The sequence below is a fragment of the Apteryx rowi genome, unplaced genomic scaffold, assembly GCF_003343035.1.
Source record: "Apteryx rowi isolate R43461 unplaced genomic scaffold, aptRow1 scaffold_255, whole genome shotgun sequence".
Classification (NCBI taxonomy): Eukaryota; Metazoa; Chordata; class Aves; order Apterygiformes; family Apterygidae; genus Apteryx; species Apteryx rowi.
The window spans coordinates 227310-250762 of NW_020448919.1; the positions used below are offsets into that span (position 1 = coordinate 227310).

General features: G+C 36.6%; 1 protein-coding gene across 2 annotated transcripts in view; it reads right to left on the reverse strand.

Moving 5' to 3' along the window:
* GLRA3 (glycine receptor alpha 3) overlaps positions 1 to 23453 on the reverse strand; it is a 100520-nt gene that overhangs the window by 24410 nt on the left and 52657 nt on the right. For both annotated transcript variants that reach the window (XM_026067223.1, XM_026067222.1), the window contains 2 exons: positions 17244 to 17467; positions 14104 to 14186 (listed from right to left, as the gene is read on the reverse strand). In XM_026067223.1, coding sequence (XP_025923008.1) covers positions 14104 to 14186; positions 17244 to 17467 — 307 coding nt within the window. The remainder of the gene's footprint in view (positions 1 to 14103; positions 14187 to 17243; positions 17468 to 23453) is intronic.

Genomic DNA, 23453 nt, shown 5'->3' on the forward strand with positions numbered 1-23453 from the left:
CTAGGGCTGGATGAATATGCTAAAAACAAGACCACATTTTTTTGAATAAGTATTTCATTAAGATTAGGTCTTAACAATTCATTACATGCATATATTAAATGTGTATGGAAAAATTTATTTTACTGTCTTCCTCAATATGCAACATTCTAAAATACAGTTTTAAAATTCACTATTGAATGCCATAAACTATGAAAACTGGAACGTATAGCTCTTAGCAAACTTTGCATGCATTCAGACAAAAAGCAGTTGTGTGTAAAGCAGATTATCATTTGAAGCATGTAGATTATGGCCAGAAGTGATATCCCCTGAGTAAAATTCTTTGAACTGACAAGAAACAACTGCTGTGCCGAAATGTATTTCACTAAATCGGATTCACTCATCTCTAATGCATGTTTTTAATTTTAATTGTCTACCCTGGCCACTAATTCTTACATGGTACATGCTATTAAAAATAATAACAGTGTATGCAAAGTGCTGATGTAGTAATTTATTTTTCTTGTGTTTACATTTAAAATACCCAAATATAGCTTTATCATTCAATATGGTAATTTCAGTTTTGTGAGTTCATATTTATGCAGTAAATGTGTCTTAAAATATAAAAGAGCTAATGGACATAGGAATTTATGTTCAACTCAAAGAAAACAAAAAAAAAACAAAAGTAATATGATATATATCCTATTTCTACTGTGTAAGTATGTTAAATTAAAGCAACTTAATCTCTGTTAAATTTGTGGCCCTTTATTAAATGTGAAACACCTGTCCCAACCATGTGCCTGTTGAGTTAAGGAAATCTAAAATTTTGTAACACTCATGTAATGGGGGAAGTAGGAAAACTTAAGTTATATAAATATATGAAACTATTTGATAATTCTAACTTGTTTCTGAATTTTGGGTAGTAAGCAGTGTCAACCATGGCAGGTATCCTTGATTTTCTAACTGACAGTATATCCTTATATGGTGCAGTTCCAAAAAATTAATAAACTCTTTCTTTTTCCAAAGAAATTCTCCTCTACTATATAGTTCTGTCTTGTTGGCATGGAGAAAAGGAAGAAAGACTACAGTGGGAAATATCTTTTCATTTGCAGATATAAAGCAGAATTAGAAAATTTGTAAGAATTAAGTCAGTCATGCCGGAACAAACTGAAATTCATATTCTAGGCCAATCCCAGAATATTCTTTGCACAAAAGGGTAAAACCACATTATTCTTCTGGGTTAGAAAATTTTCAGGATGAATATCAATAGCAATAGAGCTAACTGTGTTTTCTTAATGTCTCAAAAAAGGCAAATATTTTTGTTTCTTAATTAATTTTGTGAAGAACTGCTGAATAACACAGAAAATGACTCTGAATGCTAGTTGTATTGCTGTGTGTACTATGTATAAGGGGGAAAAAAAGCATATCTCTAGAAATGGCCATTAAAAAAACTAGCAGTTACCGTACATAGTATATATACTATTATAAATTAGGCATATGCTGCTATATATGCAATGGAGCTTAAAATCAGTGCTCCAGCCCCTGAACTCTGGGAGCTCTGTTGAGTAACGTAATCAGTGTCCCTTATTGAAGTGGCTGGGCTCCCTGCAGCATGACAAGATACCGTGGCGGCTTCTGAAATCACCTTCAGGATCAGTCTCAAGAGCAAAGATAAGCAGAGGCTTATGATCCTGATAGGGATAAGGCACTGAAGTGCTTAGTGCCAGCAGGATTTGGGTGATTATGTGTGCAGCAAGCGGCAGAAGTGTAGGGAGCTTTGCTAATGAAAATTTTGGAGCCTCAAGGGCAGTTGAGTGTTATTTTTCAGATTTAGGATCCTGCAATTTCTGGTCATAAATGTTTACAGTATTAGAATTATGTGAATAACTTTAAAATCCTTAGGCCACTGCCTGAGTTTGGTGGGACTGTATATGGCATTCATACATATATATTTGCAGTACTGAGGCCTACATTTGCAAAATGGAAATCTGGTTAGATATTTTAACAAAGCAGGTCTCTACTAAATTACCTTTACCTTACTCAGATAGAGGGAAAAAAAAAAAGAACACACTCAGCCATCCACTACTAAAATGAGTTTTACAGGAATAAAAATGAAGAGGACTAAAGCATTTCATTGTCTGCATAAAATAAATAACTGATTAGCTGAGAAAAGATAGATGAATGAAGTAAGTAATGGTGTGGTTTTTTGTTCTGTGTGTGTATAGCACTGGTCACAGCAGTAAAGATCATGACTAGAGCTGAGCATGTCTCAGACACAACTGTAATTAAAAAAAAAAATCTGAGTTTAGTAGTATCTAAATATTAAAAATAAATGAGATAGATATCCGGTTTGTGTTTTCTCAAGTTTTGCTTTGATATTCGTGAATAATGGCACTGCTAGTGAGCAAAGAAAAAGGAGGAGGAGGAAAGGACCCATTAACTTAGTCATATTCTTTGTCTGCATCTGTTACATGTGTATCTTAAGAGTGAAACCTAAGGCATCATAGTAACTGAAAATCATAGATTCTCAGTATGGATAGATGAATGTAACTAGCAACTTTCTCTTTTCAAGTCTGTTATTCAGTGGACAGGATACAAAATGTGTATAAATATTATGGAAAATATTTACTGTACCGCTTGAGAGACAAATTCTGCTATTTGTATATTATGACAACAAGCTTGAATGTGGAGCAATAGAATGTGGAAAACACTGCAGCAAATGAAAGTGGAAACACCTGAATAAACAAATGATTTATACGTAAAAAGATACAGCTGTGTTCCTGTAACTCTAACAATTATAATGTGCCAATTTGTTGGGTGGATATATGCATAAATGGTCAAATAGAATATCTCAGGAATGCATTATCTTGCCACTGACCAGTATATACAGAGAGGTTCAATCCAAGATTTTAATTTTTGATGAAAGCATCAGAAGGTATGATAATGAAATTAAGGCAAAATATCTCAAACTAAATGCCAAAAATACTGAACCTTAAGCTTTTGCTTCTTACTTGGCTGTTTAATTTGGAGTTACCTGATTGATGTATGCACATTATCTTCAAAGCAATTTAATGAATATCATTCAGTAGGGTAATGTTAAGTAAAAGTCTAAATGTCTGTTGCTAATATTGGTCTGCTGTCAGAGATTAAAGATGTACAGTGTGTATTTTCCAAATGGCCTACATGATAAAATATTAGAGAACCTCTATTTCCTTATGTGGTTATCATTGTACAGATGGAGCAGTAAAGAACAGTTACATGGTCAGATCAGCTTATTATGAGAAAACTGTGGGCCCGAAATGTGAAGAAATTATTCTGAACAGATGTGTAGTTACTAGCACAAACTTGTGCTGTGCATGGTATATTGTTATATATGTTGTGCATCTTCTAAGAACTGCGCTGAAGTATGTAATAATTATGAAGAACCAGGATATTTCTCTTTAGGGATTTTAATGGAGAAGGAGAATAATGGTATCTTTATTGTGTTATTATGTCCGTAAATACTGAATACACAGAAGGTGGTTGGCAAGACAGTTGGCACAATCTAGAAACTTGAATTAGAGGAAGTTAGAAGAACCAACTCACAGCAATGTCACAAAATCAGGAATCATGTCCTTTGCACTGTTTTTCAAGTTCAGATAGAAGCCTATAGAAGCCCTGTTTCTCCACTGATAACCTGTTCTTGGTTTTGCAAAAATAGCAAGCATGATACTTAATCATGTATTTGCTATGCCTCTAATGGCATTGTATTTTGTCTAGTTGGATAATTTCAGTGGCCCTCTTTTGATCTCCTCTAAGAGTATAGAAAGAGATGACCCAAAGACAAATCAGAGAGTCCTTTTATCAGCTACACAGAAGTGTAAATGCTCTGTAAGTCTACTTACAGAGCTTATCCTGAAGTAGATGGAAGTACTTCTCAGCTCTTGAATCCTAACTTCATCTTGGAGTAAGACTTGAGTATAAAATGTTTCCCTCCTCTCCTTCTTTCTCTCATCATATCTGATTTCCATGGTAAGAAAACTTGGTGTGGAGGACCAAAGGGAGTCCCAGTCTGTGTCTGGAAGAAAAAAACTGTGGATCTATTTCTGAGTACACCCGTGTACTGTGTAAACCTTTGCTACATAATGGTTATCCATATTATTTGTAGATTCTTGCTATTCAGTCTTACTGTATTATCTCCATCCTTTCTTGCTCTTGCTTTGTGAACAGAATAGAAATATCTGCTACTTACTTGCATCTCCTGCAGCCCAACATGATATTCAGTCTCTCACTCAAAAGGATATTTTTCTTTTTTCACTGAGAGGTGGTTTTGATCACTACGATAAATTGCTACCAGATATTTTTATTATTGGTGATTAGGAAATTCAGTGTTATGGGGAAAGGTCCAAGTGATGATGTTCTAATTTTTTTTTTTTTTTTTTTTTTAAAAAGACAGTCAGTCACCAACCTATTTTATACTAGGTTACAACTCACTTTTGGAAAAAGTGACCCTTTTATATTACAGAAACAGCTGAAAGCAATGGAGACTATCACCTGATACAATGGTCTGCAGGACCACATCTAGCAGAACTAAGTTAGGTGGATTAGTAAGGACTTCTGTCTCTGAAATGTGGTGTGCTAGGATTTGGGTTTGCGGTCTGTAAATGAGTAAGGATGCATTCTTGAGAGAAGTAGAGATGCCAGATTTTGTACATTATGGGCCACAAACAAGCTACCATGGCTAAAGTAGAGTGCAGTTTGCAATATTTTTGTTGTTGTCTGGCTACTGTCCAGATATTTGCTCTTACTTTTCAGAAAAGGCAAAGTTTTTACCTGTGATTCATGGAGGGGCAAAATACTTCACAGTTGTTCTTGAATTTCACCAGGTAAAAGCATGTATATTGACCATTACTGAGAATAACTGAAACTATAAATTCACGTGCTAGTTTATCCCATTTTCCTATGTATTTTACCTTCAAGTACTGAACCCAGTGTGAAATTTTGCACTGCAGGATTTTGAAACAAGGAAACTGCTTGCTATTGTTTGTTTCTGGTGTGACAAGGAAACAGGATTTGGGTGCGTTCTTTGTACAAAAAGATTACAACAAAGATATCTGCCCTGAAGCAACTGTTTCTCCTTGTAGTGGAAAGAACCATGAAAGAGACCTGAGGGAAGCAGTATCATGTGTGTCTATGCTCCCTGTAATATCCTTGTCCAAACAGGATTACTTTTTATCATAACTTTAACTGATTAAAAGTTGGTGTTATGAATTTTTCATATTTTCCTAATTAACACTACAGCTAAAATAATTTAATGTAATTTACATTTTCTTTTTCATATAGCAATCACATTTACATAATAGCAAATTACTTCCACAAGAGGGCTAGTTAAAGTCTTGCAGGAGTTTTTTACTGGCAGTAGGCTTAGTTGAAGTCAGTATGTGTTAATACCTTAAAAGGTCTGACAAGGTATATGGGAATTTAGTGGTTCACTGAGAAAAGTTTAGACTTCTTTGTGTGCAAGAAAAAACAGAAAATTATCTGTAATATGTAACGCTTTAAAATATGCAAGACAGTCAAGTGTGTTTGCTGTGATGCAAGTACATTATTTATTGAGTCTTACTGGTTCTTGTTCTTTAGGGATGATGCTCATGACTCTGGTAGATATTTTCTCCTACTCTTTTTGACTGACTGAACATTCTGCTTTTAGCCTCACAACACACTTGTGACTTAAAAAATAAGTAGACTTTCTCATTAGATATTTAARTTATATTCCATTCACTATGAAACTTTATTTAGAAAATTATCTACAAGATGATATCTACAAGATGTTTTGTAAGTGACTACTGTGCAATGTACACAACAGATATTGGTATCTCACTTAGCAATAGGAGAAAAAAATATATGGTATTAACAGAAGAAGAATTCTGCTTGAATGGACAAAAAGGTAGAATCAACATGTTCTGCTACCTTTTAATGCAATCAGCTTTCTATCATTTAAAGATTAATATAATCTATAAAGATGCTTCAAATCACACAAAATCTAATCAGTATGGTCATAACTACTGAGAAAAGGCAGAAAAACACACTGGTTTGTTGAACAGCGCTGTTCAAAAGTTACAATACTGATTAGGTTGCATTAATACTGACCCCTTTGACTTACACTGCTTTAACCCAACGACCCTGTTTTAGCACATATGGTATGCAAAATCAGATGGTAAATTGCTGGTAATATGGCAAGGCTAGCATCCCAGAAGAGAAATGTTGCCAGAGGAAGTTTACAGGAAGAGGATTGAGGACTATGTCCTCATGGCACTGTAGCCTCTCTGCAAATAGTTATCATAAAGAGAAACTACTCAGATGAGGAGCCTGAAGTTATTCCAGCTAATTAGTTCGTGAGGCATGTGCTGGCAGACTGAGACCTCCACCTGAGATGAACAAGATAAGGCCCACGCCTTATCTTGAGTCATGGTTGTCAATATTTGTGTCTGGAATAGTTGGTGGAAGTTTTTAAGATATCTAGACATCAAATAAAATTAAGTGACAGTCTATCTAATCCATCTATCTAATATTATACAATACTTTTAGGCAGAAATTGGACAAAACGGATATACTAACTCTAAAAGCTTTAGTGTCCATTTGTGTCTTTAGAAAGCATTAAATATTGTCTAGCTAGAGTGAGAATTTTCAGGATGCATTCCAGGTTGCAAAAGAGATTGAGGGGGAAAAAGAATCTGATCTACTGAAGTGCTTCTAAATAGCAAGGCAATGTAACTGTCTGGAAGAAGGAAAACTAAATCATTCTCTTGGTCATTTCACAGAATCACAGAATGGTTGAGGCCAGAAGGGACCTTTAGAGATCACTTAGTCCAACCCCCTGCTCAAGCAGGGTCACCTAGATCAGGTTGCCTAGGAACGTGTCTGGACAGCTATTGAACGGAGGATGGAGACTTCACAACCACTCTGGGCAACCTGTTCCAGTGTTCAGTCATCCTCATAGGAAAAATGTTTTTCCTTATGTTCAGATGGAACTTCCTGTGTTTCAAGCAGGGCACCACTGAAAAGAGTCTGGCCCCATCCACTTTACAGCCTCCCTTCAGATATTTAAATGAATTAATAAGATCCACCCCCTCAGTCTTCTCTTCTCCAGGTTAAACAGTCCCAGCTCTCTCAGCCTTTTCTCTTATGAGAGTTGCTCTAACCCCTTAATGATCTTAGTTTTGCCAGGAGCTCCTTGYTCATCCATGCAGGTCTCTTACCCCCTTTGCTTGACTTCTTGCTCATTGGGATAGACCTCTCTTGAGCTTGGAGGTGGTGATCCTTGAATATCAACCAGCTTTCTTGGAACCCTCTTCCTTCTAGGACCCTGTCCCATGGGATTCTTCCAAACAGGTCCCTAAAGAGGCCAAATTCTGCTCTGTTCTTTTCCCAAGAAAACTCTGATGTTGTCTTTTCAAAAATGGTGTTGGCAAGTTATTACCAACACTCTTATAAGAAATCCTTGAAAGAAAAGGTAAATTGTATTTGTTTTATTTTCAATACTATTATTAATCTTATTAATACATATAACTATTTTGCTCATCCAATTCTGAAGCATAAGAACAAAACCCACCTTAAACAAATAAGGTGTCCATTCAGCCTACATCAATCCACATAGTTCTATAGAAGGTATTGAAACCAAGCTGTTTATATCAGTTTAATGTATACATACTGAGAGCATGAAGGTTTTATTTTAGCTAATTCAATTTCAGCTGTAGGCATTAAAAGCCCCATAGTCTCATAGGCAAGACAGCGGGCATCCAACAAATTTGTCTTGAAGAATTATTGAAGAGTCTTGAAGGTATTAACTTCTCTTCTTCAGGCTATTTCCATGGGACTACCCCATTACAGATAAATAAGGTTAGTTATTTAGCATAAGCAATTTCCCTGATCTTCAGAGTCTCCATGCCTTTGAACCAGAATTGTCTTGGCAATTCCAAGATTTTTTTTCTCACTTATGCTGCCAGGGTCTTAACCACCATTGTAGTACCATTCCAAGCCATGAAGAATGAAATTTTTGAGCAAACTTGTATTCCAGTTGAATATTAATTCAACCTGTAAATTTTCTACTCAATCTGTTTTACTCCAGGAAGGCTATTCTCTTCTTGTGTCTTACTGCACTAGCTAAAGGCATATTAAAACCTAACTCTTTGTCTCTGTTCAATAAACAAGCACATAAATGGCATGAAACAACTGGACTGAATATCTAGCATTTTTGTACAAGAGAATTTGGTTTGACTACACATTTTCTTTTATAGTTCTTTTAATCTTAGTGATTTATCTAAATTCCATTCTTTTTTATATTTACTGTCTAAGGTACAGGTCCAAGAGTAACATTGGATTTATTCAGCAAACTGAGCAGCTCTTTAGGTATCCAGCTGAGGCAAGGGTTACGGTTGTGCTGACTGGAGTAGTTTTACTACCTTTCTGTTAGGCAGCCCAGCAGAGTGCCTCCAGGATATGCTGCCTGCAGATTACTATTTCTAAGAACATGGCAGAGGTTCGAATTGTGCCCTGAATTCCAAACAACATAGCGTGGGGAGGATCTGATCGATCTAACGTACCTGACTTCAGCTAAAGGATAGAATAAATTCTTCTAATATATGTTAGCCATTAAAAATACTAGCTTGAGAAATCAGTTGTGCTGCATTTGAGGACTAAGTCTATGCTGGAGCTCCAAGAAAGCAGGATTTAATTCTGTGTACTTCTGAGCTGCTTTGCAAAAGGTCAGCCCTTTGCACTGCCCTCTAAGTCGTTCTGACAGGATCTCTCCCTTGGGAGTTATAGCTTCTATTCTTCTTAGCCTTTCAGATAAGAATAACATTTCAGGCCCAGTTCTCTCCCACATTTCTCAAATGTAATATTCCTTCCTGGAGCCTATAGACTTTCAACTGTCACTTTAATATCAGCTTCTGTGGGTTCAGCAGCAGCTGGAGAGTTACTCCTGCCCTTTCTTCCTGTGCTGATTGGAAAGTGAAGACTACAAATATCTAGCTGTTTTTAGCTGTGTGTGAGGTCTCACTTCAGGTATAGAGTGGGCTGAGTCACCCTTCTGCAGAGTAGAAACCACAGGGCGAGGTGTTGGCAATTTTTGTGCTATTGAAATGGAAGGCAGAGAAAATTGCCGCACACTCAGGCAAAAGCAGGCATTGACCTAATGTGCCCATAATTACTCTCACTCAGGTAAGCACCCTGGCTTCCCTGCCAGGGACGAAATACAGTTCAGTTCTATTATCTTTATAGTGGCAGCTCTGTGCTGTTGGGCGAAAGCAGCCAAGTGCATACCCCCTCCTGTAATGCAGATCTGCCATTGGCCTGCTTGCTGAGATTTTCATGCACACAATCTGAGAGAGACTGGGAGGAAAGAAATTGTACTGTTCCGGTAGCAGCATCGTATAGTACAGAGTGAATTTCCTCAAAAAAGCCAGAAGACAGAGAGATGATTGTCTAGAAAGACCAAAAATCCCCCATAAATCAAACGGGGGGAAAAAAAGGCCATTCTTTTAAAAAGTTAGAGACTGTAATTATCAAAATAAAATGAAGTATTCTGTTGGGTAGGGAAGTGCTTTTCATAGTATATTTCTTCTTTCGTAACTAATTTAATATTTTCATAGTACTATTGTTTGAAAATCCAGGAATACTAAATTGCACAGATAGTTATAACTGCAATATAGGGGATGCTGTAATAACTGTAATAAGGGAATGCACTGAGAAAAAAGTGAATTTTAAAAAGACATGCAACAAGCTGTAACACATGAAAAAAAAAACATTTTTTTCCTTGAGAGATAGGCCACAAAAATAAATATGTATTTGCCATTTCTTTGTATTTTATTCAAGCAGAATAAAACTAAAATTATCTCACATGTCTATAGACTACCCTGGCATAAAGCACAAAAATGTAGAAGAGATTATTTCACATGTGCAGTTTGATTTGCTTCCTTTCTAAGATATGAAAATAGTTTGTTTTAGTTGCTAAGAAATCCTTTAGTTAAAGAAATCCTTTAAAAATAGAAGACATTTTCACTTTGATATTTTTCAGACACTTCATTATGTGTGACCACTTCATCATGAATGACCAGGGGCAAATCCAGCTGCTTAGAGTGATTTTGTAATAACCATTACAAGAGCTGGTTAAAAATAAAAATATCATTTGGGGAGAAAAGCTATGCATGAATTTTTCACTTAGAGCTTTCCATGCTGGAACAACAGTATCAATATTGGTGGGGAGAATGTGTTACTAAACAAGATTATTATTTTATAGCAGAGGTACAACCCACAGTTTGTCCTTTATAAGTAACTGTGAGTCTTGCTCTGCAACCTAGAATGATGGTAAAATGAGTAAGAAAAACATGAGTAATTTCTAAGTAACAGTTTAATTTGCTTAGTGTCACATGCAAGAACAAGACTTGCAAGATCAGAGGCAATTTAAAGAAACTGAAATAAATAGGTGGTGGAAATTCATAATTGTACAATAGCCTTCCCAAGTTGGCGCTCAGTGCAAAAGACAGCAGTGATGGTCACTTTAAAGAGAAACATCTGAAAGCACCGCTGCTGCTATTTTGTTCCTGCCACCAATTTGCTTGTATAAAATACCCTGATGATTAGATTATTTGCCCAGGATGCAAGAGATCTGTGTTCGCAGTTTTGAAACCCACACCTTTCACTTCCCTGGACAGTGCAGTAACCAGCAGGGTATTTACTTCACTTCCCCTGTTCAAGCTGTCTCACTGTGCACCAAAGAATGTAAGACAGGCTCACATGAGAGTTTGACACTGTAGCCTAGAAACTGAAATAACCCGAAGAGCCTGAATCCATCCAAGAATCTCTTTCATGGATGGATTCAGGCTCTTTGGGTTATTTCAATTCTTACCTCAGGAGATTTGATATGAAGTGGATAAGCCTGAGAAAATGCTAAATGCATCCATCCTCCTTTTTTCTTCTGTAATTTTTAAGAGAACTAGATGCCTGTTCTTATCTGGTGACTGTGGATCTTGAATGGTTGTGTTCATCTTTTTCAAAGTTCTGGAAAGTGGTCAGTGTTCAGACTCACGTTAAGCATTTTTTTAACCTAGCTCTGCTGTCTAGCATGTAGATATTTTTTATAACTCTTCTAAAGTGTCTTAATTCCTTTGCTGTACTCACTGTTTAGGGAAACTGGTTTTGGACAGATAACTTACTGCCCTAGAAGGTCTACGCACTTGGAAATTGTGTCATTGTGCCCACCTTCCTTGGATCTGTCCCAAACTTGTTTTTCTCAGTTTCAAGGAACTGCTGTCTTCTTCTTGCAAACCTAACTGGTTATTCTGCTAGCAGGCATGTAGGTATAATCAGAGCTCCTACATGCTGCAAAATTTTCTGCCTGATAATTTTCAGCTAATTTGGCCATAGTCCCTATTTTTCAATAACTGGAATTACAGTTCAAACAGAGTCAGACAAGGGGATACGGAGAAGGCTTTATTACTTCTAACTTCCCTGTGAAATTAAGTGGTCCTTCTGTATAACTATAATATTGCAATATCTCAAACTGAAACACTGATTTGTATTTTGCTAAGCTCTTCTTTTGTGAACATTGCCCCTCTGTACTATGTGAATGTGCAGCAGGGAATTTGATCCCACTGAACTGGATGATTAAAAACAAGACTGCAGTGCAAAATGTTCAGCTGGGAAATACAGTAGAACATCTACAGTGCTATTCAACTAATAAGTATTGGTTCCCTACGGTGCAGTTTGTGGGAATTTGTGAGCTCCTGCAAGGTTTCTGTAAAGCAAAACAGATGCCTCTTTTGTTCAAGAATGCTCAGTTGTTGTATGATCTGCCCTTAAAACGGTTGAAAGAGAGGGAAAATGCAGCTGAGTTTTATGAAGTTGTTAAAGTAACTATTTCATAACTTTCTAAACACAATTTTTTTTAAATTATATCTTTTCTTGCTCAGTCAAATATTATGATACCTTCTGTTTGAAACTTAATCATATAGAGTGAATGTACCTGCCATATGTATGTACTCTGATACAACTGCTTCCTATTAACCTTGTCTTTAGTCACATTAATTATAAAGGTGACATTGGTTATTAGTAGAATTCTCTCCTTAGATTGAATGTTCACTTTTGGTTAAGTGATGAACATATAACATTCCCCTAAATTCCTTGACATTTGGAACAAAAAACTGTTGTTCAATTTTTGTCAAGAAAATCTCTGCTGTCAGATTCAGCCATTGACCTCATATTAAAAGCCTGCTCTGTAATATTACCATATGTCCATTGTAATGAAAAATAGATCTGGCTTTCATACTCACCCTGCAATTTTTTGTAAAAGCATACTGTTATCCATACAACAAACAGTTCTGACATACTGACTGATATATAATCACCTCCCACTTCCCTCTGCCCCTGCTTTGTTCCATTAAAAAAAAAAAGGCAAGAAGTATCTTAATCAAATTATATACAGTGTATTTCTGTTCTGTAATCTATTTCAAACGATCCAGTAATCTCGTTCTATGTGCAGAAACTTCTTTTCTGAGATATTTTACATATTGATCCTAAAACTATAAATATAAATCTCACATTAAGATGGGTACTTATTATTTACCTGATTGTTTTTCCATCGTTAATTTTCACAAACTCCAAAATTGCCAAAATCTTTCAGAGAACACTTTTTATTATTTTTGTTTTTTACATCATTAGGAGGATCTCTCTGCTAAGAATCCGTCTCATTTTGAGGGGAAAGGCAATTCCCAAACATTTCATATCACAGGGAAATGAGAGTTTAACGCATATCCGTGCTATGCCTTCCTCCTCACACATACTGTGCTAGCTCAGATCCTAGCATCTTACAGAAACTTTGCTTTTGTCTTTTTGTGCATGGTGGCCTTGAAATGGCATAGCTTCTGTACACTTTCCATCCTGTTTTCTGTTTGAAAGGACATCTCAAGGTAGATGATAAGTACAATGTACAGTGGGTTGACTTAGCAAATGCTAGCTTTGTTTCACATATAAGGTGTTACTCTTAATTGAAAGATAATTCTGTAAAGCTTGTCCTCTCTAATCTGTTTTTACCTTCCCCTCTGCTCTCCTCAGGATATTTGTATATGCAAATAGGACTTTACAAAGAGAGTGTTTATATCATCTGGAGTTGTAATTTGGCTTTTCCCGCTGAGAGTGCAACACTGGGTTTGGGCAAACCATTGCACCGTCTCTGTGTTAGAAGGCCATCAGGTCTATTTTTCTGTTTGCATTTTGCTAGCTGTTTTCAATATCAAGCTAGCTGTGCTACTACAAATCACATTAAGCTCAGGCAGCCTTCTGAGGACTGTGAAACGCGCCAGTGTTATGGCTGATGGCTGGATCATCATTTGATCCCCAGATGGATGAGACTTTGTATGGATTTTGCCTCCTCCTACCTGAGGCCCCTGCAGCCCTTGCTGTGGTTTCTGGAGGGCGTTCCACTGACCCAGGGTGCTGCCCTGGTTGAGAGGGAGGAATGAGGGGATGAGGGCTGTGTAAAGCACATGTGGTGTGTACGTATATGTGTATATTTAAACACATAGACATACTCTATAACCTTTCTACAGTTCTCCTTTGCAGTAAACCCTCTTTCCAGTTCTTTCTAGGATGGTCATATAAAAAGTACAGATAAGCAGCTATAACATGGAGGCATGTTGAAGAGCAGGTACTCAGTATAAATTACCTTGCCTCCTTTTGTAAGGACCCCAAGTTATTCTGGATTTCAGGGTGTTCACGTAAGTCAGATAAATCACTCCCTTAAATTATTCTCATATATCCTTTCCACTTTCCCATATCACTTTCCCCCCGATCACATACAGATGTGTATGTGTGAATACAGAGAAGAATTTATGGTGAATCCCTCTATGCATAAATTTTGCATAAGGTAAGCTTTGACCCTGCATACTTAGCTTTATATTTACCTGAAATTGTTGATTGTCAGTGCAAGTAAGGTTAAAAGTATCTTAATGCTTCACAGATTCTTTTGATAAAATCAGTGGTTACTTTAAAAAGGTTAGTTCTCCTGTCACTACTGGGTGTCTTTCTATCCCCTGGGTGGCTGTTGAAATCTCAACAAAAGTATTTATAGGAGAATACATTATTCAAACTTACAGCTTTCCAGCTGCATTATACATGTTTGCACATCCATTGGAAAATTTTTGAGATCCATTGGACAGGACAGTATTAAAGTCAATCTGAAAGAACACAAAACATATATTAAAAATATACCACAAAAATAGCATATATATGCACAGGAAGAGTGCATCAGAACACTGGGAGTCATTAAAAACTGAAGTAAACACAATTTTCCATTAAAAATCTCTGAAAAGGGATAGATATTAGATGAACCCATTTCATTCCCGTAGCCTATGATGACAAAAATTGTGGAAAATGCAGAAAGCCAACTTATTACAGACTTTCAGAAAAATACATTTTTCAGGAGAGTTGCCTAACTTTATGGGAAGTCTAAAGGAATGCAACAACAGCATGCTTTTTTGTGTTAGAGCAGAATTATTGTACTTTTACAGTATTTCAAATCCTTGGCATAAAATTTACCCAGATTTACAAGAATTTCATAACAGATGTCAGCTGCAAATCATGCTGGCAAAGTAATTTATGTGTTATTGTCCTAAAATAAGGTGCTTATATTGTCGACACAAAGGTTTAAGATAACTTTTTAGGGTATTGGTGGTAGACTAAAATATGCCTGTAATTTTGAATGGCAGCTGTGTTTTGTACTAACCACGATATTTCTTGCTGAATACTTTGCAATCTATAGGGAAACAAGATATTTTTACATTTTATGTCAATACACTCATTAGTGAGTGATACGTCACAGAGAAATGAGAAAGAAGAACATATGAGGTGAAGGTGTATGTGTTCCTTCACTGGGCATGTTAAGAACTGGTAGGTGCCTATTCATCATTTAGGGTCATGACTGCACCTTTCTTCTTGCTAGAGAATGCCTGGCATGGCCATTCTCCCCAACAGTCATCTATTAGTTCAGCTGACAGAATGTTCTCCAAAAATCGGAGTGGCTTAAAATTAATTCCTTACATATAAGGCCTTTTTCAGAATAACAGTGCTCTTGCTTCCTTCTCTTAAGTCCATTTCCCTGTGTTTGGCACTGGGGCTAGATGCTGTGGGCAATAGGTAGCAAGCATGGCTGTGTGTCTCACTCTTTTACCTCCCCTCTCCCCTCTCCAAGGCTTCCTTTGTTGCTATAACTTCTGTTTAGCTTGCCAGTGACAGAGCTGAAGGGGGAGAGTCAGAGGAGGAAACTAGTCATCTCCTGTTGAAATAGTCCCAAATTCTGATGGGTAGGCATTAGGTTCACGTAATTCATTTCTCTAGATAACAATGTGGCAAATCATCTGAAAGAAGAGACACCTGGGTTCTACTTTGTGCTTCAATAAATATTTTAGTATTTTATATTAAGTATTTATTGGAGCAGCAATTTGAACCTTCTCATTGTTTACTTGTCTGAATATTTTGTTCAGATGCAATTAGGGAGAGGAGGAGAGATTAGGAAATAAAAAGCAACAGTTTAGGCATTTCCCTTTTTTTTTTTTTTTAATGTTAACTCTTTAGCAATTTGCATGTCTACCCTCATCAAAAGCTAAACCAACTGAAATTCACTATTCAGCTGCATGTCAATTATATAATTTTAAATCTTTCAGAAATTGGCCCTCTTGGTAATATTTCTTAATTAAATCATGACAACATAAACATTCTGGCTTCACTAGAAATACAAGCACTATCAGGCATCTGCTATCATTACAGTCAATGTTTGTTTTTATAAATTTAGTATGATAATGTTTTGCATGTGTTTATATTCTGTTTCATATGACTATGAACTTAGTCAAAATTATACTGAAGTTGCTATCCAAACTTCTGTCAGAGTGGTTGTATCTCTACTGTGTGTGCTGTGTGTATTTGGAGGGAGTAGGGCAAGGAGAAGGAATTATTTGATCAATGTGGATCAATTATTGGATCAAGGTGATAGTAGCTGCCAGTGCATCTCAAGGTGACTCAGATAATTTGGAGACAATTGATTTAGCTCTGCTTTTTACTTTGGTCCAGAGAAGGAGTCCTTTTTGCATGTTCTCTCTTGGTGTCTAGTGCCAGAATGCATGTTATGACACTAAGGAATGTTTATTTTCCCAGACCGGCAGACTAACCTCCTTTTGGATATGRTGCGCTCCTAGGAAGTTTAGCCAAACCCTTTCTCCTTGTGTAAGCTTGAAAAGATGTTGCCCACTTGCACTGGAAGATGGGAGGAAGGAGGCTCCCATGCCACTGGTACATCCATGCAAGTCACAAATATCTGTTTTTTTTTCTCTTAGTGTACAAACTGATTTGCAGACTCCTGTCTCTTCAAAAGAGCCAAATTGCCCATTAGTGCAGTATCATAAAAGCTTGCAAAACTAAACATGACCTTTTTCTCCTTAATATTTTGTCTGAGGTATTTTTATTTTGAAAAGTGCAACATTTTGCACAAGCAGTTCACTGTATTAATACCAAATCTAAATCCTGTCTCATGGGGCATTACTATGCCTATAACAAGTGCATCTCTCATTAGACCAGGTTTTTCAAGACAGTGGTAAGAATGCCTGCTGATTTCTGTATTAATACAAGGAAAGTGGGGATCAGAGAAGAGAAAAGAGTCAGAATATTTTAATTTTGTCAATACTTATATATGATTGCTGCTAACAGCTTCCTAAAATTTTTCAAAAATTTACTTTCTGCTCCTCCCCCCACCAGCAATAAGTGAGCTATTCTTTAAATCTCATGCTTCCTCAAACAGGTCCCATTTCCATATTGAAGAGCAAATGCAATATCCCAAATGGTGAGAGAAATAACAGCAGATTGTCATGCCATTGGAAGTGTGTGAAAGAAAGAACTTGAACTCATACACAGGCCTGCTCAGATTTTAATATTCCAGGAGTATTTGCTCTGTGCAAATCTCCTAGCTTGAATGGGCTTAGTTTCTGTTTTTTAAAATGGGGGTGATACTTTTCTTATTATTTTTACTATGCATATAGCTAATTAGGGATCATTTTCTGTTGTAGTGTTAATAATGAACAGTAATGATGATAAAATTCATTATTCAAAACTCACACTTACTTTAGTGACAGTTCTGCATGACTAACTACTGAAGATAACCAATAACAATTCTTTCAGCTTATTAACAGTAGCTACACTTTTAGGCTTCATATCTTAAAAAAAAAAAATTTTGATTAGAGACTCACCTGATGGAATAAAGTACATTTCCATTTTTGAAAATTCGCAGCAACTTATTGTCTGTTGTAACTTCATGAAAGTTGGCACCTTTCTCATTAGCAAAGAACAAATCGGGTTTCCAAATTGAGTCCAGCATGGATGGATCTAAGTCTAAAGAGTCATCTGGATATTCACTGTATGCAAGGCGTGGATCATTCCAGTTCTGACGGAGAAAGATGTTCACTCGGTAATCCTGAATGAAAGAGAAAACAAGCAAAGCTTTATCAAGCATAGGGATTTAGCTTTTATTTAATTTCTTAGCCATGTAATCCCCTGTCCATCTGTGGATAACAAAAGAATTACTTTGCTGAATGCCAGCATGATACCTATTTGTAATAGTGGAGACACAATGGATAAGAATAAAGATGCATTTCAGGGCAATTGAAAAAAATCATAAGGTAAGGAAATCTGAGCTCCATGTACAGTTCATGTAATGCCATATAACTCTACCCCTACAGTAGCTCTGTCTTGAGATAGAAATGACAGATGCATAGAATGAATTTTATGGTATTGCCTTTTTCTGCTCAACTCCTGGCAAAGGCATTCCCACTTCCCTCTCTTAGGCAGTGAGAGCCTGTCCCACTGAAAGGAGACCCCAAATCTCTTCTTTTCATTTTCCAATCCTTGTATGATTTTAGACCCACCACTTAGTTTTCCTGTGCCTCAGTTCACAATTGCAAAATTGTATGAGTAGTACTTTGCTATTCAGCTGTATGAGGAAGACAAAAACTGTTCAAATATCATGGGGATCATGGGTAAGTTAGCTTACGTACAAGTGGGGTCACCTTAATTTCCACAGACAGTCCTGTCTTAATGAAGGGTGTTTTTATAGAAAAGATGAGTGGAGTGATTCAAACTTCTGGAAGTCATCCCTATGAGAGACAATGTTGTAACACTTATGGCTGGACACATTACTGAAACTTTACCACTCTGGAATATGAAAATATTTGTTTTTAAGTAAAAGTGAAGGTGAGCATCTTGTTAAATGGTATCAAGAACTGAGAGACTTGAGAGCCTAAGCATAAGGCCATAGGGCTTATGCTTTAGTTGGTCATAGTATGATTTTCTTCATTATTTGCATTACTGCATTGATGGCAGAAGATAAAAATAAAATAGAAACAAAGACCATGTTGATACGTGCAAAGGGAGAAATGGAGCAGGGTATCAGAGCTTACTTGACACTGCTGAATGTCATTTAAGTAAATAACGTCATTAGTTTATTGCTAAAAAGGTAATGAATATTAACTTTAGAAAGGGAAATTTTTGAGACAGAATGGGAAACAAAGAAATATTCAGTGCTGAGCAATAGAATTTTGGCAATAACTATGGGTAACAGCTATTAATGGTTAGAATAACTAGTTGAATCCCCACTGCTGTAGAAACTGTGGGTACCACTGAAATTCCTGTACAGGTATCAATATTTTGCAGGTGTTTCATCTGATGAAGCTTGCAACAAGTAGCCATACAATTATGAGAATAATGCTAACAGAGCTTAATAAAGGACAATAGGAACCTCAATATGCAATGTTTACTCATGAGAAGTAGTTCTTTATATCTTGAGCACCTGCTGTTGGGGTCAGCTTAATTATTCAGCTTGTGTGAGGGCAGCCAAATATGCTGAAAACATGTTATCAAGCATTTGTGGCTTGATAAATACTGTATATCATATAGAGGAAGTCCCAGTAGAGGATTTTATATTCATATCCTTATAGATAAAGCCGGTAAGTGAAAAACTAAACCTGAAGGATGAAATTCATTCAGGTTGTTGTTTTGGGCATACATTGAAAAGGCTCTGTGGCCAAATGGAACTTTATAACATTAAATGCAACGTGGAAGAGGCATAGGATTTGTTAATCTTCATCCACTCAAATGCTAGTTGAGACCAGCAGATAAAGAAATGAAGGAAGGGATTGAAAGAAATTTCCCTCCTTCACATGGCTAGTGACACCCTCAAGAACCATGAAAAATCCCTGATAGAAACTGTAGGTATTGCTTTTTCTTCATAAGCATCATGGCAGGGTGAAACCAGAGCCAGGGCTTTTTCCTGTACAGATGGAGAAACAAGTTTCTGTGTTCTCTGAGCTAAACCAAAACTCCTAAAACAAGATTGTGCCTCAGTGTTCGTAAAACCCAGCAGCCGAGGTCTTGCATGCAGTAAGAGGACTTAAAAAAAAACCTGAAATAACCTTATTTCCTTTCATTGTCTACCCAACATCATGTAGTGCCAGTTTCCCTTCCACATTCCTGTATAAAGTCCAAAGTCCAAGAAGAAACAGGATTTGAGAGTAGTGATGACTCCACTGCCCACCCCAACATGTGGGAGCTGTTACACATTAGCTCTAAACCTGGGGCACTGTTAGAAGGACTTTATCTATACTTCAGCCAAACCCAAGTTTTAACTCATAATTTATTTCATCTGAAGTGTTTGTCTGTTTATCTTTTTTTTTCTCTCTCTCTGTATATGATGAAATAATGAGTGAGATTACTTATGGAGTAAGGGACCTCTCATATGTGTAAGAGAGAACAGGTGAGAAATACATAGCAGAAGGTTGCAGTGAAAATGGCAAACATAGGAGGAGAAATGGAGGGATCTCTTCCAGTTTACATTAAGCTATTTTGTATGTCAGTTTGCCACAAAAGTCCTGAACCAAGTCAAACTTTACTGGTTTAAATGTCTTCCAGCCTTTAGGATGAAAAAAGTTAAATTGTACTGATCCCCTAGTTAAATTGTACTGAAGCAATTTTTCATTGTTCTCTACCCTGAAAAGACTGACTTAAATTGGCTCTCATTATTCATTACAAAAAATCATAATCTATCAAAAGGAAAGAGATACATTTGGCTACTATTGCATGAAGGACAAGTGTTCATTGTCTCAGCTCATGATTATACGGTGTGAGTTTAAAGCTTAACTGCTTTAACCAAGTAGGATTGTTTTGTGCAAACACAGACAACAGAATTAAACTGTTAGCATTGATTTGTTTTCCTATAAGAGGATTACTGTTCTTGAGTGCTACTTGCTTGCCCAGAGGGTTAACTCCTAACTCTGTGCTGGGCAGGATCCTTGAGGGGAGAGAGAAATCATCATTAAAGCAGTGGTGACTTCCACAGCCACTTCTGTAACCTCAGGGCTGCCATCGTCTATACAGCTGCTGTGCCTTGGTTCTGCGGAATGAGAATGATCTATGGGTCTGCACTTGGTCCAGCTATCTTTTCCCTTAGCCAGAGGATAAACTTTCTTAGAGGGTCAGGATACAGTTCATCTGCTTCATAGGGCTCAATAAAAGCAAAAACTGGGAGATCAGGAGCTACTCTTTGCTCTTCAGGCTGAGGCTGAGACCATCATGGAGCTCTTTACTAATATTTTTATTAGCAATTTCTGAGACACAATGAAATCTAAAATATTTACGGAGTATGTTGATTTCTTCTTCATTGTAGTGACACAGATAGAGCTATATTCCCATAGTATGTTATACAAAATATAGTTGGACTGCATTACTGAAATTTGGGCACAAATCCTCAAAATATTATGTGCCTAAGTCTCACTGAAATAGGCTTCTGGGTTATGATTTTCATAACTCAGAAAGAATTCACCAGTACAGACAATGTACTGTTATCTCTTTCTATTACTCCTCAAAAAAGCACAGGGTGGCACCAGTCATATCACTTTCTCTTGATTCTTATTTTATCTCTTATGGTCATTCCTATTTTGACTCTTATATTTTGACATAGTAGACAGCTTTTCAAGATTGTTTTGTGTCCTTTGCTTTCAGAAAGAATACAACAGAAAAATTATCACTGATCTTGTGTTAACAGTTAATGTAATGATGTGCTTTTTAAACAGACATTTTACTCCTCTTGAGGATTTCCCTTATAATTAAAATGATCATCCAGGAAGTTCAGCATGAGCGGTATTTTTCCCAGCTTGGTGAGTGCCTCACATACAGACATTAGTATAGCAGACCTTTTTTAACTAGTTACTTTTACTTTTCTCTCAGTCTTGCATCCCAGATTAGCTGATCCTATTCAAACAACTTGCACGTCTGCCATCTTCCTCCTATATGACCACTTCAGCCAGAAAGGCAACTGTTTTCTCAGACTACACAGCCATCACTTCCTTAGCTGTTGAAAGGCTGAAACTGTAATTTGACTTTTTCTCCTCTTAACTAGAGGCAACAAGTAAAGTGTTTTAAATAACTACAGTCCAGCAAATACCATTTATATCCAGTGTAACATAGCTCAAATATGAGCCATCATTTCTTGTGGTCATTCTTTGTGTACCATAGGAATTTTACAGAACACACATTTTTTTTCTGTTGTAATAAACCAGCCTGCTCTGCGTCCTTCCCGTGAATTGTCATATCTGTCATTCTGGACCCACAGAAGAAAGAGTGGAAAGATTATAAACACAACTGATTTAACTTGAAATTTTGTTTTAGGGAGATGGTTAGGCACTGTAACAAAAAATTTTAGGATTAAACTGCCTCAGCAGCTAAGTTGGGTTAAAAACCTCTCTTGATTGAGCTAAGAATGTGTGTATAGCTCAAACTATATGTTTAATATCTGAATAAGAATCAAAGCACCACTGAAGTGAAAAATGTTTTGTTGGCTTGCCATGTTAATTAAGATTTTATCATTTCTATATTTTTAAATACTGCACACCTGCATTTAGAGAAAAATGAAGCCACTGCTTTTATCTGTTCTGGTTCCAATTTTTTCTAAGCTCAGTGCTATGAAAATCTGCTAAATGCAGGTACAATGATCTGGATAACAGTCCTTAGTAACACTCGCTCCACACCTTTTCCACACCTGACTACTAAGATCTTACAGGGGTCCGCTTTCCAATCCCACAAAGGCCTTAACAGGCTTGGTGGTTGCCTGGCTGGAAATTATTTTCCGATGCAGCAAAGGAATTTTGTATACTTAAAGGTTAATGATTTTCAGCAATTCCTAGCTTAAAACACCAACATTGAGGCTCTATAATTTTAACTAATACTTATAGCAATTCTGTAAATCAGAATCAGTATTTGAAATTTTTGTATTATGATGTAATAATAAAACAGTATATAGAATGTAAAGATGCTGATTTTCTACATTGTAAAATTTAATCTAGTTATGGCTGTATATACGTCAATGTGCTTGTCAGTATGTATGTATGGCTATATCATTTCTGTTCACTTGCAWCAATTTTATAGTAATCATCTGTGGGGATGTTTGTGCATATGCATTGTATGTGAAATCCTTCCAGATCCCAGCGATAGAAATATAAATGCAGATTTCCAAAATAAGGCCTCCATTTGAATATTGCAGGTCACCTACTCTCACCATTTTTGAATGCTGTCATTTGAACCAAAGAATCACATTTTCATGAATAAATAAATAATCTTCCAGAATTTCACCTGTTTCAGTTCCAAATGCCATTATAATTTTTACTAATCTATCCATCTGAGCGAAATTTAGATTTGTCCTATGCATAATGTAGTCAAATGATACTTGCTTTGTTTAGTGTTAGCTCACTGCAGAATTCTAACATGCAATCTTCTGGACTTGCCAAGAACACTTCTAAAAGCAATTTTAATAGCATTGTGTGAAATATTATTCTTGTGAAGAATATTCATTTTTAGTCGATGTACATTAAAAACCTGCCTTGAAAAATTCTGGAGGAGTTTGTGGGAAATTCATAAAAAATTGCATAGAAAGCAGACGTTTATGAAGTTTCTGCAAAATTATAGGCAAAGTTTAAAGACCAGTTGGACAAGATCATTACTAATTTTAGTAGCTACGTTTATTGCAAGTGCATGAAAAACAACCAAGAGCTAAGCCCCATATCTGTGGGTTATACACATGTGCAGACTAATAGCCTCCTAAAGGTTAAGGTTAGATCTCTCCATAACCTATGTCTGTTGCTATCAATTCCATTTGACATAAGCCTGGAAAAGCTTTTTGCAGACAATGGAGTGAATTGGAGTTTACTTCATTATAAACAAAAGCTAAATATAATTCCCTAAGAAATTATCACAGATGTAATGTACAGGGATTTTCATGGGGAGGTTGATGTGAGCAATGAGGATTACCAGGGTGACTTGCAGTAAAAGGAAGGCAGAACTAGGACTAGTAGGACTACTAGAGGCACGGGGGAATAGGGAATGAGTTAAATGATTTAAGTATTGTAAGGAAAGGA